At 39.5% G+C, this 18,498-nt stretch overlaps 1 protein-coding gene across 1 annotated transcript in view; it reads left to right on the top strand.

Annotated features, from left to right (window-relative positions):
• Positions 1-18,170, top strand: part of GLP1R (glucagon like peptide 1 receptor) — a 59,097-nt gene extending 40,927 nt beyond the window's left edge. The window contains exons 8-13 of the mRNA XM_021550451.3: positions 4,160-4,220; positions 8,327-8,396; positions 9,102-9,190; positions 11,695-11,833; positions 12,671-12,712; positions 17,777-18,170. Of these exons, the coding sequence (XP_021406126.2) occupies positions 4,160-4,220; positions 8,327-8,396; positions 9,102-9,190; positions 11,695-11,833; positions 12,671-12,712; positions 17,777-17,944 (569 nt within the window). The 3' untranslated portion in view covers positions 17,945-18,170. The remainder of the gene's footprint in view (positions 1-4,159; positions 4,221-8,326; positions 8,397-9,101; positions 9,191-11,694; positions 11,834-12,670; positions 12,713-17,776) is intronic.
• The last annotated feature ends 328 nt before the right edge of the window (positions 18,171-18,498 follow it).

The raw sequence follows: 18,498 nt of genomic DNA, 5'->3' as shown, positions 1-18,498 counted from the left end.
ACTATTAAAAGCAGGAAGCCTGGCTGGGGCTACAAAAATCTACATCCAGATTGCAAGGAATATATGACTGAAACAGAACCAGTAAGAAACCTTCCTTTAGAAACCCAGTATGAACTCACTGTGGCAAGAGGTTTTATTCATTTTTCTGACCACTTCTTTTCTATTTTCAAATGAAAACTCTGCTTCAGACAAGGATGTAAAAATAGATTTTGTGTCCAGAGTGATCTTGGTAAGAAATTCACGTCAAGAATTCCTCTTAATCCCCTTCACCCTCTTGTTTTCTAAATTTAACTTTTTCATGTTCTTCCCTTTTTTAGGAAGAAAAAAAAAATCATCTTTTCACATCATCACTGCTTTTACTCTTTTTACATGTAGTGATATTTGTTTATCATTTCTCTTAGTTCCTCATGGCATCATTCTTGCATTCCTTTATAAGTCTAGTCAGAGCATCTTGGATGATTTCTGAGAGAAAGAAGAATGGACTTATTCTTCTGGTTTATGTGCCTGATATTCTCAGAGGTCGAAGTTATCACACATGGAAACAAGGGATGTCAGATTATGGCTAAAATACTGAAAACAGCCCTAAAATGCTGTACTTAGAATATGTCCTTTAAGGGTTTCAGGAGGATGGCAGAGTGCTCTGGTCCTTCAGAGACAAATCTACTTCAGGAAGAATCTCTAATCAGCGTGTGAGGATAAGGGGAGCCTCCTTGCTTCTCACATGTTTTTCCTGAAATTGCCTCCATGTAAAGTGAGGAACAATAAAAGGCTACAATTAGGGTGTCTGTAAGAATGGAAATTTGCTTGCACTGTAAGGGAAAGATGATGGCATGGAACAGCACCACCTGGTGACACCACTCGTGGTAATGGGGACATGGTGGGTTCCAGAACAAACCCAAGCTTTTCTGTTCTGTTACCAGAATATCTCAGACCTGTTAAATGAAGAGACTGATTTTCGCATGCTGCTATCAGGACATGGTAACTTCCATTAGCAGCTGCAGGAATTTCTTGCCCCTCTCATTAGGGATAGTGGAGCATTCTGAAAATGTCAACTTGTGAAGGTTTTCTCAACATTCTGTTCTCTTTCGTACCCTGTTCTTTTGACATTCTGAAAGATGATTGTTTTTCCAACTTTTTTTTTGTTTTTCTTACTATGCAGGCACCTTGCCAGGTGTAGAATATGTAAGCTAGAGTGAAACAAAGTAGGTTGTGCTGCTTATTTATTGCAGTGGGACGTTAAGATGTTGACTTGAGAGTTCCATTACTTTCTCATCATCCATAATATATATTATTATTGCAGCCTATAATTCAGATGCCCAGTCATTTGAAATTGAACTTTATTAGCTGAGCTGTCAGCACACTTATTTTCTAGTGCACTTGACAGATTTCATAATCACCATGTAGTGTTCAAAGATTTTGGGTCACCTATCAACCTGCAAGAATTAAGATCGCAGAGTTTATCATGATCAGGCTGTTGCAGTTTCTGGCATCTTCAGCAGTGATGCAGTACAGAAGAAAAAGTACAATTACCATTTCCAGAATTCAGAGACTTTTCTCTGGTCAGTTAATCTTGGAAGAGATCCATCTCAGAGCTTTCTGTATGGCAAAAAAGCAAAACCAGAAAGAGTTGAGCCAACACCTTAAATAAATGCCTCCTGTAAATGTGTTTTTTTCTTGGGTATCTGATATACTTTGAATAGCAGCAGCAGGAGAAAGAAGTGTTAAACTGAAACTCAACTGCATCAAGTGTTATATTGGAAGCCCAGGAGTGGAATACACCACTGATGCTGTTAATGAAACAGCATCATAGTCATCTGTGGTGTTTATTCAGTGAGTTGTATTCAGTTTACTTCTACTGCCTGCTCAAACCAGACAGAGTTCTCTTGACTGAGTGAAGTAACCAGAATAATATATGGTTTTTTGCTAGTTAATGCAGGCTAATTAGATATCAAGACTGTTAATTAGTCTTTGGAGAGTCTCAGTGATCCTTGCAAACTGCAGCTATTGCAGAGATGCTTCAGATTTGCTCTTTTGCTGTGATGGAATGACTTTTACAGGCTTGAAGTGAATTAGAGGACGTTCTTGGGGCAGTCTTGTCTTTAGATCTTCACTAGGGCTTTGGAAAACTGCATTTGTTCCCATCTGCTGAGACTGTGTCCCAGACAGTTTCCAGAGCAATCCATTTCTCAGGACGAGGCTTTGTGAATTTGGTAGATGTCCAAATGGGTAGTAGGTAGTATCCATGCAGTAAGGTTTGAACATCAGTGCAAATTCATGTGTGCACTTTTAAGTCTTGGTGTCTCAAAATGTGCATTGCCAACATGGAAAATAGTGTGACTGATGGTGCTGCAATACCAACACACCAGGTGTGCATCACAAGTGGGCAGAGAATGTTGAAAAAATTACTTTATACTTGCTGCCTAGTAATTTGTATAATGTTTACGTACCTGATGCAATTCTATTATATCAGCTTCCCTCTAGTTAGACTCTTTTGAAATACAGTCTTAATAATGGGTTCTCAATTCAAATGTCAAGTGATTTGATTAAACATGGAGAGATTTCTGATGTATCGAAAAGACTGAGATATCTAAAAATCATTATTGTTATCACTTGATGTATCAAATTATACATTCACTGACATACAGCCTTTGTGCTCTCAGTGTTTGTCTTATCCTGTAAGTTTCATATTAAGATGTCTTAATGCTCAGCAAAGTCAAGAAAGGAATAATTCAAACTAATTTGTTTCTGTGGATCAAAGTTTAATTTGGTTTGGAAGTGATGTGTAGTGAGCCTGTTCTTAATCTCTTTATATGACTATCAAAGCAGCATAGAGTTTTTGTTAACTTTGCTCCCAAAATACGGTGTATTCTCAGTATCAAGTAAATCCATGGAACATGGTAGCTGTTTGCCCAAATAATCTCTACTCAATTCATTATCTTTGCTATTATTCTAATTATTGGTATTTTTTCTATGCTGCTCTTTGTTTTTTTTTTTTCAAGTAACTTATTAAAGAGAATATTATTTTGTGTCTGTGCTATTTAGCTGTTCTGATAGCAGAGAAATTCTACAGTACAAAAGTGAAAGTTTTTTACTGATATTACCCAGTAAAGATACTGCTTGAGGTATTCAGACTGTGGAGAATGAGCAATTTCCCTATGGCTTCTGCTGCCATGAACTGTGAATTTGCCCTGTGCAGAACTCACTGCTGCAGCCTGATGTTCTTACTTTACTGGTTCTTAAGAATAAAGTAACAAAGTATACTAAATGTTGCTCTTTCTGTAGATTGCACATGCAGTATCACACACTGTCCAAGGAGGAATTAGACCATCTTGATCTGTTCTTAAGCAGAAATTCCTCATCCTGCATTTTGAGTTACAGCCTGCTTTCCTTCCTTGCGTGCATTTTTATCATTCTCTGTACTGAGTATTGGTTGGTAAATGCACTTTAAAATTATTTTTAATGACCTAGGCTCTTCATAAATGCAAGAAGTTAATTAGAGAGCCTTTGATACTGTAAAGCAGGTAATGAGTGCTGGCGTACTTGGCTTGTCTCTGCCCTTTACACCCCAGATGAGTTGATGAGCTGCAGCGCATGCACTGTCAGGTGAGGGTAGGGCCAAACTTCTCCTCGCTGCCAGCTTCCTCTGCTGTCTTTGCTGCAGCCACTCAAGTCCATGCCAATACCACAAACAGAACTGGGACTTCTCTGTAGGGGAGGACACCTGCTGGGTGTGCCCACCTTCCCTCTTCCATGGGGGCCATGTGTGCTCCAGCCTCAACACCAGTAGACAGCCTGAACTTGGTCCTGCTTGAATACAGTGACCCACAAGCAGAGACAAAGGTTTTGGTCAGAGCACACTGCACCCTTCTCTAGAATGAGTACAGAGGCTAGTAGAGCTTCCAAAATTTTTAATTCCCTTGGCCTGTCTGTGAAAATATCCACAGAAGAAGTTGTGAATGCCTGTTATTGGGTACTTTCATGCCTGTTGAGAACTAGGTGGGGCCCACTGTTCATGGCAGTCTGTGTTGGATAGGAGCTGTAACCCTGACACCAGTTAATTATGTAGCTCATCATTATGGGGGGAGGCAGAGGGAGTTGTCCTTCTCTCTGCTTTTCCCAGTCTCAGTGTCAATGTCAGCCTTGTCTCCTCTCTTTTCAGGTGTGCCAATGCTGTTTGTTATCCTCTGGGGAACTGTCAAGTACCTTTATGAGGATGAGGGGTTGGTTTAGTTCTGATTTTTATAGCTATCTCATTTGTGCTGTATGTGCGCACTAGCAGGTCACTGCTTTCTGTTCAGCATGGCTTGCTTTGGCAATGTGCTGAAACCTCACATAATTGCTACTGTTTTGTCTAAAGGTCTTGCATAACATTTCAGAAAGGAGAATATGTTTTTTCTGATCAGAATTTTTTGCTAGTCTGAATGAATCTATTCTTTTTCAGGTCAAGGAAAGGTATGTTTTGTTTTTCTGTACTTATGTTATCAACAATAGCAGTCATCCTACCCAACCAAGACCACTCCTGATACTGTGCCTTTGGCAGTAGCCTTTACAGTTGTTTCAGAAGAAGACAGCAACCTCCCACAGGATTCTGCCTGCAATTTGTAGTGATTAGCCTATGCCTAGCAGCAGAGAAGTGATAGCCATTTCTTGTTTAAGCTCCCATTATTTAGGTTTCCCTAAAATAAAGGCATATTCTCTGTCTGCTTGCATTAGTCTTGCTGAAGTCAACTGTGTCACGCACAAGACTGCTGTAAAACACAAAGTACATTTTGTGCATTTTTACCATGGTGGCTGTTCTGGAAAAATTACCTTTGTATATGCTTTATAAATAGTTGTTTTACAAATAGCATTGTAGCTTGTTGGGTTTTTTGTTTGTTGGTTGGTTGTTTTTTTTCAGGGAAAAAGTGGCTTCTTTTTAGAGATAGTGGCTGCCTAGAAATATTTGGGTAGTTTTCTTTGTGAAAATAAATAAATCTATGCTCTTTCATTTTTATTTTAATTTTTTTATTTAGTGGGTTTTCCTCTTACTTAGTTTCCAAGTTACTCAGCCAACACTTTTGTAGAGGAGCCTTTTCTTTTTTTCTATTTTTTTTTCCTTCCCAGACACAATTATTGCTGGAGAGTTTCTTCAATGTGAGAATTCAGTTTAGCCAGAGCCACCCCAGAACTGTTTTCTGGTGTTTCTGAGTATTAAGAACCAACTTTTTTTTGTGTGTTCCTCATAGTACTGAACCAGTTCAGTCAAATCTGCCTTTTCTGGCTTAAGCAATGCTAGGATTTTTTTACTTTCCTTTTCAATGTTGATGTGATGATTCTCTAGCGAGATTGTGGCTGTACTGATGCACTGCAAGTTTTGTTGAAATTATCAGAATAGGTGTAGAGACCATGCAGCCTCAGAACAGGCGATGTTCCATGGGCATATCTTCTCATTGATGTAGAAAATGTATTCAAAGTGCTCATACTGAGCCTCCCACATTATGTGGTGCTCAGAGCTGATTTATATTTTCTATTAAGGAAAACTGTCACTCACTGCCTTCAGCAGACCTTAAAATGGGCAATTTTGCACAATATTGAATTTTCTAAATCTTGTCTAAATATTTGTAAAATACAGCAATAAAAATTACGTGCAGCAGCTGCTCTGAAAGGCAAGATTTCTGTGCCTTAGGCAGGCATTTGCTGAAGTAGCCAGGGATATCTTTCATGCTGTTTGCCATAGCTCTGTCACCGTGTAGGGGGCTGTAAATTTAATTTGATTTAACTACTTCCCTGGCTATGAAGAATAACGGGAAATAAATGAGGTCAGGGCTAGGAATCTGAGGCAGTCCTGCAAATGAAGCCATTTGAGTAAAGGACTGAAGCCTGCAAGACTTGGTTGGTTGCACACCAGTTTCTTCTTTCTTTACATGTGCAAGTATATGCTCCTTTAGAATACAATTAGTGTTTTAAAAAGTGAGTTATTCAAAAATATTTTGTCTAGATAACAAATACAATTAAAGGCAAGCTGTTGTTCTTAGTTATTAGGCTGTGCCTAAAAAGCTGATACTTACACACTTTTGCATCTGTCTGCAATTAAGTATGGAAGCAAAACAGCCTTCAATCTTTTTTTTTTCATTCACCTGTAGCAATTCAATTTAAAAATGCAGTGTTTTACTTTTAGAAGGAGAATACTGGATTGGTAAGCAAAGGTAGAAACATCCCACTAGCATTTTTTTCACTGGACAAATTCTCCATTCATGAGTCTTTGGCTATTAGATGCCAAGCATCTTTGGAGAGTTGCTGTGCAAACTGTAGGAATAGATCCCTAGCGCAATAGATATTGGTGTATTTATCAGTGTGGCAATCACAGAAAGCACAGATGGGCGAGAAATCAGAAATCATGTAGAAATCTACCAGTTTTATTTTCTGGATGCTTCAAAAGCCATGACACCTTAATTGACCTGTAATGGTTTTTTAATTGCACATATTTGTATAAATTTAAAGGTAGTTAAAATTGATGTGTGCTACAGGAAGCAAATTAACACAAATGTAGCAGAGTTAATGTAAAGAATTGCTTCTCAACCTCTGTTATTATAAGGAATTTTTTTCATTATCTCTGCATCTACTGCAGCTAGTGAGAAAATCAGAACTCCACTTCCAGCTATGCCTATTATCCCATCACTTTTTAGGTGTTCAAATAAAATGAATTTCAAAGGCTTCATGAAGCTGGCTCCCACTCATGTGTACCAATTAAGAAGCTCTGTAACTGAGATTCTGGCTCAGGTACACTGACTGTACACACACTGCACACCTTTATTGTCCAGTACCTAAAATACAATTGAATTGGAGGCTGTAGAGCTGCTGGTGCAATAATATGCTTTTTTGTACACATAAAACTGAAGAAGGAAAAACCTGAGCCCTTCTTGGACGTGCAGTCCCTGCTAGAGATTGTGGAATTGCCACAGCCAAGCTGTGTCGCTTTCCTCTCTAGTAAGTGAGCATATGTGGGTGTGTGCTTGTAGCATGGATCCCTCCCAGGTGCTGCGTGGTTTGCTCTTTTCTCTTAGGTTGTCCCACTACACGGCTGGGGAGGGTTTCAGCTCCACCAGCATCACCCAAGCTTAACTTTCTGTTAAGAAGCCTTAGGGAACATTGTGCATATGTATGTTTTGGCAGAACAGATTCAGAGATGAAGAGAAACCTTTTTTGGGAAAGAACCCATGTTTTATGTAGTGCTGTTTCCTAGTTTGTTTCCCAGCCTGTGTAGCTCAGAAACCTGCTGGATTTACTGGTGTCTGCTGCTTCTGAGTAATGCTGAGCAGGAGGCTAACAAAGTGATTTCACAGAAATACTAAGAATGCTGTCACTGCAGCAACAAGCGAAGTGGCACATGAGCACTGCCCTAACACCTGGGCCATGCTGCACAGACATGGCCCATCAAGGCAGTGGTGGTAGCTGACTGTGGCCAGAGGAAAGGAAAGGTTCAGGTTAGACCAGTGATCCCAAGCTGTGGCTGCCGTGCCTTTTCTTGTAATTTTTCTTCCGTATTGCTCAAGGAGACATGAATCTTGAAAATTAAAATGAGACTCATGCGGTAAATGAAGTATTATATTGTTGCAGCATGCTACTTACTTGGCAGAGGGCTCAGGTCAGCAAAAGTCAGGAAGTGTTGCTCCCATTTTTGATTTTACTTGTTTATAATTTTTAAAATTCTCAGTGGGCCTGAAACTTTGTGCATATGCACTGAAGGAGCTGGAGTTTGCAGCTGCAATTGCTTTCCCATGGTTGAAATTAGTAACTCCTTTTTGAAAATAAGGACAGATAAAATAGATGACTGATCTCAATATTGTTATGACAATAATGATGGTAAGTAATGGGATAAAAACTAACAAGCAATTAAATAAGATGATCTGACATTGGAGACTGAAGAATAATAAAAAATAGTGCAGGATGAGGAAGCTAAGAATGACAGCAGAAAGATCAGACTCAAATAGATTCCCCCCCCCTTCTTCTTTCAGCCAAATGACAAATTTGACTTTGGTTTTAATGGAGTAAATGGTCACAATTAATGGATGATAATTCATGGCAAATTGTGGAGTAGAGCTAGCCATTAGTGGGCAAGAAAGGCTGGTGAGTAGTATCCACTTGGATTATGATAGCTGCAATAGGACAAAGAATTCAGTGTTTCTCAGAAGCAGCTGCATCTGTTTCCATGTCAGCATGATGTGCTTTCCTCATATCTAATCCTTAATATTATTTTCCATCTGCATTGCTGGAACAGAATGAAAAGCAAGAGATTTTAGTAATGTACTGAAACTTTTCCTTCATCTCCTTTTTGTCCTCCTACTAGTTGCTGGACTAGAAACTATAACATGAATTACTGGCTGATCATCAGACTGCCCATCCTCATCGCCATTGGGGTGAGTAAGACATGTGCTGTGAGATGGTAGATTTCCCTGAGAACAGCACAATATGGTACAAAGATGCACATGTGGCCATTGTGCATGTCCAAAGGCTAATAACCTTTGAGGCTATTGACATTTTCATTCAGAAATGTGATTTTATGAAGCCAAGTTGGTTTCTGTCACTGAAATTCCAGCCTAGCATTTTGTTTCTTTAATTTGGCCACAAGCTGTCATGTTGTAGTGGCAGGACATGATAACAGAACAGCATGCTGCAGCAGTCCCATTAACCCTGTGAGCAGGAGGTATGGAAGGTAGTTCAGGGAGACCAAAGATACTATTTTAGATACTGGGCTACAAAAGAGCTGCAAAATGTGTGGCATTGTGTAGAAATGTTCTGTAGGCACCATACTGTGTCTGGAGGCTCAGACCTCCAGACAAGGCAAATGGGCCAACCCATACCTTTACTGTGTCTCATTCTCCAGAAAGTAACTGGGGTCCCCTGCTTTGTGTAATGAAATTCCTGTGTTTTTAAGGGTGGCTTGTGCATTCACATTTAGACCACAATTCCTTAGCAAGGAGTTGAGTTCTGTGGCAAATTCTGCAGCTGCTACATAGCAAGATGCACAGAGAGCTACACATGCATACACAAACCAGCCTTTTTGAGTACTTATGCACATGGGTTTATTGATGGTGATATAAATTCTTCTTCCATTTCTCCAGGTGAATTTCCTTATCTTCATCAGAGTTATATGCATCATCGTCTCCAAACTGCAGGCTAATTTGATGTGCAAAACTGACATAAAATGCAGGTATGTCTTAAGGTGGTCTGACACTTTTCATGCTCATCGGAATAAAAGCAGACAAGGACATATGTGGAAGGAGTGGGTTGACAACAGTGATTAAACACCACAGCCCTTGAGTAATGCACAGGTATGGTGTCACTCATTGGTGTAACTGCTTGGACTGTCAGTCCATAGAAAACTCTCAGGGAAACCAGGGCAGGTATTCCACCTGTGCTATAAACAGAGGCTTAGATGTCTGTCACTCTACAGTCTTTCATTAGACTGGATGAATATTAAGTAGTTATTTTTAAAATACCTGCAACACATGCAAGTACGGAATGTTAGAGTCCTTGAAATCACCTAGAGGAGGGCAGGAAAGCTGGTGTAAGGGCTGGAAGGAATGTCCTGTGAGGAGTAGCTGAGGATTTCTGACTTGTCTAGTTTGGAGCAAAGGGCTCTGGGGGATGACCTCATTCCCTTCTACAGCCCTCTGAGGAGTTGCAGTAGAGAGGGAGGTGCTGAGCTCTTCTCCAGGGTATCTAGTGATAGAACATACGGGAATGGTTCACAGCTACACTGAGAGAGGTTCAGATTGGACATCAGGAAACATCTCTTTACTGAGAGGATGGTAAGACCCTGGAACAGGCTTCCTAGAGAGGTGGCCAATGCCCCAAATCTGTCAGTGTGTAAGAGGCATTTGGACAGTGCCCTTAAGAACTTGCTTTAAGTTTTGAACAGGTGGTTGTCATAGCTTCCTCCCTGAAATATCCTAACTTACTCTAATTTGAACATAAAAATATCAGCTGATAGTAATAAAAGCTTTCACTTCAAGTCAGACAAGATGGGATAATTTTGAGTTTTGCTCCTTGTTCTATTTGCCAGTTGTTATTGGGAGAACTTTCAATCTTGAATGCATGAGATGTTTCAAGAGAAATGTCAGGACTAGCACAGATACATTCGATTTTTGGTTTGGAGTCAGTCTATCTTTGACTGTGTTCTCCCTGTTACTTAATCACCTTGCTAAGATTCATGGTTGCATCATTCATTTCTCCATCTTGACTTTTGTATTGCAGTCTGAAAAACAATGTAAAAATAATAAGTTAGCTCTTGAAGTGTGGAGTTAGGTGCTGTAGTAGCTGGACTGCTGCTGTCACTGGACTTAGCTATTTTACATTCGGTATTTTGATGCTTCAGTCTTCTAAATAAGACACAGCATATATTTTGGTGATTTCTCACGAGTGTAGAGTTGTTGTGTATGTTACCTACCTTCTTTACCTCACATGAAATTTTGGAAATTCTAACATGCCTTGAGAGCTCAAAGCAAAGATGAGGACTCGTCTGAGCTGGAGGCTTTGATTCCAAGCCCACTTGTACAGAAAATGGAGTATTTTCAGAGTCCCAGTGAAAGGACAAGGGCAAAGGTCACAAGTTATAGCAGGAGAAATTCCTCTTGCATGTCAGGTGAAAATAAATTCACAGTCAGAGTGGTCTGATGCTGAAAGAGAGGCCCAGAGGGGCTTTGGTGGACCTTGGAGATACTCAAAACTTGGCTGGACACAGCCTTGAGTAACCTGCTGTGAACTGGAGTTAGTCTAGAGACTTCCAGAAGTGCCTTCCAACCTGAATAGTTACGTGATTCAGAATAGCAACCAATAGCCCTCAGGCACACAAGAGCTACAAAGGTCTGAGAGCCCTGCTAATTGAGTGATTTTGCATCTACTGACTTGTCTCAAGACAGGTTGTTGTGAGATGGTGAGTTTTGTGGCCCAGGAACCTACCACATGATCCCCAGGCATCTTTCACTATCCTGTTGGGTGGCTGGCATGTATGTCCATCAAAAGAGAGTTAAGGATCATTCTTGTGAATTTTTTCCTGTGGTTGTGTATCTTGAACTTTCTCACAGGTGAAGAATCATTTCTTTCAGATTGGTTTGTCTTTCATCCTTTGCGAGCTGTGACTTTGAACTTGCCATCATTCATTTTAAGACAGTTTGATTGCTTTGACAAAGTGTTCTGCAGTTGCAAATAGTTACAATGTTTAGAAGATTTAACACACCGCAGAGGTGGGAAGGAATACCAAGTACTCCTCCCTTTGCCAAGATATTTTTTAAATATTCCAGTTATTGATAGATTATATCTTTCATGTCATCAAGAAGGTAGGTTTTGGTTGTCTTTTCAAATTAAAGGTAGAGAAAAGGATACAGAGGAAAGACATCACAGGTGCAAGAAAGCACATGGCTTCTTACTGAGTTTGGAAGATTTTCCAGGTGAAATACAGCCAGTAGTTGGATACAGAACTTTGCTCTCAATAATAAATGGACTGCAGTGAAGTGGTAGGGGAGGTTAAAACTTGTAGAAACTAAGGAGGTTTTTATCCTGCAGCCTCTAGAAGAAGATCTTGCATCACAAAGTGGTGCAGTGATTTATGAAAGTTGAAACTGTGTCAGAAAGAGTGACTCCCAGTGATCATTTGGATCAACTATGGTCTGTTCAGTGGCACTGATAGATTTTTTTATTTCCTTGTGATCTTAGATTGGCCAAGTCTACGCTGACTCTGATCCCACTGCTGGGGACCCATGAGGTCATCTTTGCCTTTATTACTGACGAGCATGCCAGAGGGATGCTGCGCTTTGTGAAGCTTTTTACTGAGCTCTCCTTTGCTTCATTCCAGGTAGCACTCACAGTGTGCCTATGGACATAAGATACTCTTTAACTGCTGTTTGAGGACCTGCTTTCTCTTTCATTCGTTGCATGCTTATGTTCCTTATATTTCGCAGTTTAGCATAGGATTATGACAGTGGAAGGGAAAGTGTAAGGACTAATTTTTAACAGCCAGCTTTACTACAATAAGCTGGTATTCCTGTCCACATATTAATATTTACTTCCTATGGTTCACCTCAGGGTAATAACAAAATTGTCTGTGATTTCCTGTAATTGTACAGTGGCATTGCGGAAAGCACATTTTGTGCTTTCTCCAGTGTTTCTGATACTCCTTGGAAAATCTGTGCTGGGAAAGGTAGCTGTCTCCAGCTGTAACTGCGTGTGAGAGGGGCATAGGCTTATTGTGATTTTTATTTAACTGTTGCCTTAGGTAAAGCCATTTCAAATTAGTATCCTTGTGTAAGGAAATCATTACTCTATTTCCCTGCACACTCACTTGTTCCCTGTTTATCAAACACAGAGCTGTATTTAAAGCCACTGTGAATTACTCACTTAAAAAGTGTTTAAGACTTGAAATCTTTGCTTTATAAGGAAGAAGGGGAAAGGAATCACTAGGCAAAAATAACAGATTGAAAAAAACAACAACTCCTTTTTTCTAAGACCATGTGCTTTGAGCCAAAGTTTGGTCGAACCTCTGATCTGCCTTCAGAGTTGACAGGGACCGAGGATTCTCCACCTTTCAGTCTTACCAGAGATGTGTCAGTGTGGTGCTTCTAGACCTTTGCAACTGAGTTTGGCAAAATGAGGAAACTGCTCTGCTCACTGTTCTGGTTTTTGTTGATTTCAGGGGCTGATGGTTGCAATTCTTTACTGTTTCATCAATAATGAGGTAAGAGAGATACTATTTTTGTTCCAATTTGCCTTATCAGCATACACTGTAGGAAAAGGAAATTGAAAATTATCTTGAACTGCTAAATGTCATTGTTCAGGACTTTTTTTTTTACAGATCCTTCCCTGCACAGCTCTGTGGGATAACTCATCAGACAAAAGTGTTTGGAAGGAATTCAGGCAGTATAAATTATGGTCACTATTTGTAAATTTGGAATCTCACCAACAGTCTTTCTTACAATTGTGTAGTTTGCATTCTTTAATTAGGAATTACAGCTGCTCTTCTTAATCTGTCTTATTTTATTTGCTTTTACTTGCTTTTTATTTGCTTGTTTTTGTGAATGTGGGAGTGGAGCCCATTTTATTCTATGAACTCAGCTCAGTTGCTGGTGAAGTTGGAGAATCCTCGCGGCTCTTGCTGTACAGTTTGGTTTTATTTGGTTTCCCTGTGCTCCAGTTGCTTGAACGCATTATCGCTCTCTCATTAAAACTGAACTTCACAGAGTGATAAACTCACAGACCCAGGAGGAGTGTACCTTTGGCTTTGAGATAATTGATTGCAAGCACCATCTTCTATGGCTTCTGCTGAATCCCAGCCCTGTAGTGGGAAAGGATATTGTTCTGTTTCAGTATTGCATGATTCTCTCATATTACCTTCTAAGTGATTATTATTCAGTCATTCGGCAGCCAGGTTTGTAATGGAAGCAAACACTACTCATTTAGTGACTACATTATTCAATTAAATGTACATCAATATGTTTTACACTCACAATAAATCTACTTTTAACTATGACATGGTAATTCAAGATCACTTATTGATAGAGAGGCCTCATCAAGGAATTGGAATAAGTAGAAAAATATGGTACTTCTATCATTATGGCCAGGCTGGAGTCAAGTGGAATGCAGCAGGCATCCTGAATGAAGCCTTGCAGGAGTCAACTCACTTTTGTAGGTTGTGGGTAAGATTTTATTGAAGTGAATCTATTTATTGTACTGCTTACCAAAATCAGAGGTGAGTAGGAGCAGGCTTGGCTGTTGGGAATTAATGTCATTTGCTGCATGTCATGAATTAGAGAATATTTGTTTCAAATTCCATGTATGGCTTTACAGGTAGGTGCACTTCAATCCTGAGATGCAGCACAGTCTGCTGGTAGTTCATGTATTTATTTTGCTTCACCTTGGTGTTTGCTCATACATCCCTCATGCAGCTGCAGCCAGACCTCTCATGTGTAATGCTCAATAACTTCCTTCACAAAGTTAATCATAACCCAAACTTTATTACAAGTCTTCAAACAGGCATGCTTGTTTCATTTGGGAGAGCTTACTGTGTAATAGCTTACCTATGTTTCTAAGAAATGCTCCAGATCTCTTGTTACTATAATTCTCTTGCCTTTGTAATGTAGTTCATAAAATTTAAATATGATGAGTTCAGCTTCACTGGCAGTTTAGAATGAATTATTTTGCTTGTTCCAACTCTTGTTCAAAGAAGGGAGTAGGATTTTGTCAAGCCCGGTCATCAGCATCCATTAAAAAATCCTTACGAAGAGTTTGATTAAGTAAAGTCTGTTTTAAACTATATGAGAATTCTTTTCCTAAGCTAAATGAGAAACTGTCTTCTGACACACTGTGTGTGTCCAAAGACTATCCTTGTGTGCAATGTAGGGTACATTTTATTCTGGTCTGTGATTCATTGACTCCTTTCCTTTTTTTTAACCATACAGAATGAAAGTTCTTTGTAAGTCCTGGTGCCCAGATCAATAGTAGAAATGAAGATAGAAGTGATATTAATGTCCTTTTCTAATATCTACTTCTGAAAAAAAAAATTAAGTATGTTAATATTTGAGAATCTTTATATATTTATAATATATTTATTTTGCCTGAAAGATTCTGGATTTTGTCTGAATTTGCTCTGAAGCCAACAGTAGAGTCTCATGAGACTGCCTGTTACCACCAGGTAAATGCAAAGCCATTCTTTGCAAAATGACCTAGGCTTAATATGGCCAGTTTTTTTGCAGTTAGTGCTGCTTTCTAGAGAAATGCTTTAAACCACAGAGATGCTGCCTTTTTCCACCACTTAGTTAAAGATGGTTCAGATTTCATTCTCTGTAGCCTTGGTTCTCTATTTTGCTTTCTTGTCACAATAGAAGTACAATTCGGTCTCTTCTACTTTAAAAAAAAAATCTGTCCTGATGACAGGACTTCTGAGTTCTTGAAATACTGGCCAATTCTCTCTTTTGCCTTTAATTTCTCTTCATTCTCTATACAGACTATTAATTAAACTCTTCCATCAGCTCAATTCCATCCTATTTTGGAGCTACTTTCACTATCACTTGCTGAGATTTTTTTTTGCCAAAATGTAGGGCTTTTTTATAATTAGATTCCAGATTCAGTGCCACACTGTCAACTTCCTTCCCCATTAGCTACATAAAGCTCAATCAAGAGCCCTCTGTGACCACTGTTTTCAAGTTCCCCCCTTTTTCCTTTTTTTTTCCTTTTTCCTTTTTTTTTCCTTTTTCCTTTTTTTTCCTTTTTCCTTTTTTTTCCTTTTTACTTTTAAAAGAAAAAACACCCTACATAAATTTTTTTCTTCCCCTTTCTCATGTCGTGTTTAAACCTCAGACAGCAGCTACATACCACACAGCCACTCACTCACTCCAGTTTGGTGGGATGAGGAAGAGCATTGAAGGAATAAAAGTGGGGTAACTCTTGGGTCAAGATAAAGACAACTAAATAGGTAAAGCAAAGCAAAATGTGGAATTAATTTACTACTTTCCACTGCAGGCAGATGTCCTCCCAGCCTCTTCCACATCTCCAGCCTGCCTGCTGTCAGGGTGGAATAAGTGGAAAAGGCCTTGGCAATGTGCAAGCCCTGCTCAGCAATAACAAAAGCATCTCTATATTACCAACACTGTTTCCAGCACAAATACAAAACACTGCCCCATACTAGGTGCTGTGAATAAAATTAACTCTACCCCAGCCAAAGTCAGCACATTGTGGGAGCTTTGTTCTTGGTATCATTTTCCTGTATAGCTTATTTCTGGGGAATCTTACCAACACAGGGAAGTTACAGGTAAGTATTTTGCTAAAAGATCTCTAGATCTACTTCTGTGCTCAGGAACTGCCTCTGCAAAATAAATCTTAACAAATTCCCTTGCTTATACATTCAAAGCCATTTAGGCAAAAAACTCAATTCCACACAGGCAGTAGACCTGCTCCCTAACCCCTCTTCCTAACCCCTGGAGAGAAAACTGATATTATGCCAGTCATATCTGTTCCTAAGACCCATTCCTACAGTCTTTTGTTCAGGTCTTCCATTCACTTTATCTCAGTTTTGCAGGCTATTTCTAGCATAGCTGAAGCCTGCCATGTCCAGCTGGAGTAAAGACTCATTTCCTCCCTTTGACTGACCTAAAGGTACCTATTTCTATTGCTCATTGTCTTAGTCACTACAGTCATGCTTTCATTCAGGATTTGCCAGTAAATGCCCACAACAGCTTTTTCCCAGTGCTGCTTTATGCTTCCATGCTCACAAAAGGTGCCAACTACTGGAAAGGTAATATGGTTGATTCTTTTCTTGCAAAAACTTTAACTTTGCAGAAACTATGGTTCCTGCATTTCTGTCTTTGTCTGACCATTCTCCCTCATTGTTCTGTGCCCTATCCCAGCCACACTTTCTCTGGTGTCTTTGTGTACCTTTTGATGCAATAAACCCCCTTACCATGCTAATATAAAAGCACCTGTCTCAGCATCTTTCCTTCTGACCCATTTGGCTGTGACAGTGGAGGTCAGATTCTGGATTCTGACAGATTGTCAGAAACACAGAGATACAGCTGGTTCCATGAGGACATTCAATGCAAGTGCTGTAGGCCAGAGCTGACAAGCACTGATAGAGGCACCCACCAGGGGAAGACAATTAGTTTTGTAAGGTTTTGCTCTTTTTTTAGGACTGCCTCTCAAATTCAGTATTTCGCAGTGAAACAAAAGCAAAGAAAACAGCAACTGGTTCCCTAGGACATTTCCCTCAGAAAATGAAGGTTTCAACAGCCTAGGCATGATGACAAACCTGTGCTGAAACTGCCATCAACCTGCTTAGTCTCTTGGTACTCAGTACGAGATCCTAAAATAAAAGAAAAAGTGTTTCTCTAGAGATGGGCTCCTTTAAGTGACCCACCTACAGTGGACTTATTTCCAGGCTGAAGTACACACTATAATGAACTTATTACTGTGGTTGCACTCCTGCCTTTATCTAGAGTAACAAGTATGACATTTTATGTCCTCTGCCTTATGTGTTAAAAGCTAGTGGAGGTTCTTACTTCAGTCAAGTGGCAAGAACTTTGTCCATGGAACAGGAAGATCTAATTCTGTTCTTGTTTAGCAGTTACAAAATCCTGGATAAACTTCCAGACCTGTGCAGAGGTTACACAGTTTAACCCAGAACCTGTGACTAGATGAACACACTTTGTAGCTTTAAGAAAAGCTAATATCTAGCATGAAATACTGTAATTGCTATTTAATAGAGGAACAAGTACAGTCGCTAACTTGCTTAATTGTTGTTTTCAATACTGAATAAACATTTGGTTTTGTATGAAATAAAAAGAACCCACATAAATATTCAAAGACCAAAATAAACAAGGACATAATTATGTTTAAGTGAAACCAGAAGTTAGAACTCTTAAGAATACCTATGGTACAATACTGAGCAGAAAGCCAGTCTTTTCAGCTGTTTCATGGCTGATAAGCAAAGTCAGCTTAATTGTTAATAATGGTAGGGCACAGAGTCCAATCAGTATTGTAGGTGAATATAATTTAGAGCAAAATAATGAAGGTAAGATTTTCTGGTCCATAAAAGAGCTTTTATTCTATAAGTAAAAATGAATGTCATCGTTATTTTAAATGTGGAATAGCCTAAAATGGATTAGTGAGATAATTGGATATTGGAAGCAATAATATTGCGGGTTTAAAGCACTTCCAGTTTTTTTCAGTAGTGTGCTATCCTTGCTGTTTTGTGATGGAGTCATTTAAAGAGCTGATTCATTCCTTTTGTTTCCTCCTTTGCTTCTGTTAGGTTCAGATGGAGTTTCGGAAAAGCTGGGAGCGCTGGAGATTGGAACACTTGTATGTCCAGAGAGACAGCAGTATGAAACCTCTGAAGTGTCCGGCCAACAGCATCAGCAGTGGGGGCACAGTAGGCAGCAGTGTCTATGCTGCCACTTGTCAGGCCACATTCAGCTGAGATTTCTGCAGGTGAATCAGACTGAAAGCAATGAACTGTATAATGTACCTGAAAACACTTAAATACCCAAGCAAGTGGCTTAAGTTTGTCATCTCCAGCAAGAAACTTAAGCATGTGCGGCTCATCGCCCACAGGCTGTTGGACAGAGGTTTCTAGGGAAAGCAATCTGCTAATGTAATCAACACATCAGAGGACAAATTGGTCATGTCTAAAGTAAGTTAAAGGAGTTTCTTCCTATTTGCACACAAGGCCCCTGGGGGTCCAAAACTTAAGCGTTGCATTGATCCAGTCTGAGACCACAGGGTCAATGGCTTATTACTGTTGAGTGGGTGAGCTGAGTGATCGACTGATTAAATTACAAGGATATAGGATATGATTATTGCAAAAAAATACATTTAGACTTTTCTGGGGAGAGGGTAAGGTGCCATCGCCATTTTTAGGAAAAAATAATTTAGTGGTCTACAACTTGTGTTTCAGGGAAGAATCAGTTTTGTAACAGGGGTTTCCCACAGTTAAAGTTGAAAATATGCTAATCTGTTTTCTGGATAGGTGAA

This window comes from Lonchura striata, chromosome 3, assembly GCF_046129695.1.
Source record: "Lonchura striata isolate bLonStr1 chromosome 3, bLonStr1.mat, whole genome shotgun sequence".
Classification (NCBI taxonomy): Eukaryota; Metazoa; Chordata; class Aves; order Passeriformes; family Estrildidae; genus Lonchura; species Lonchura striata.
Note: the sequence above shows the minus strand (reverse complement) of the source record. Positions and strands in the feature narration are given on the sequence as shown.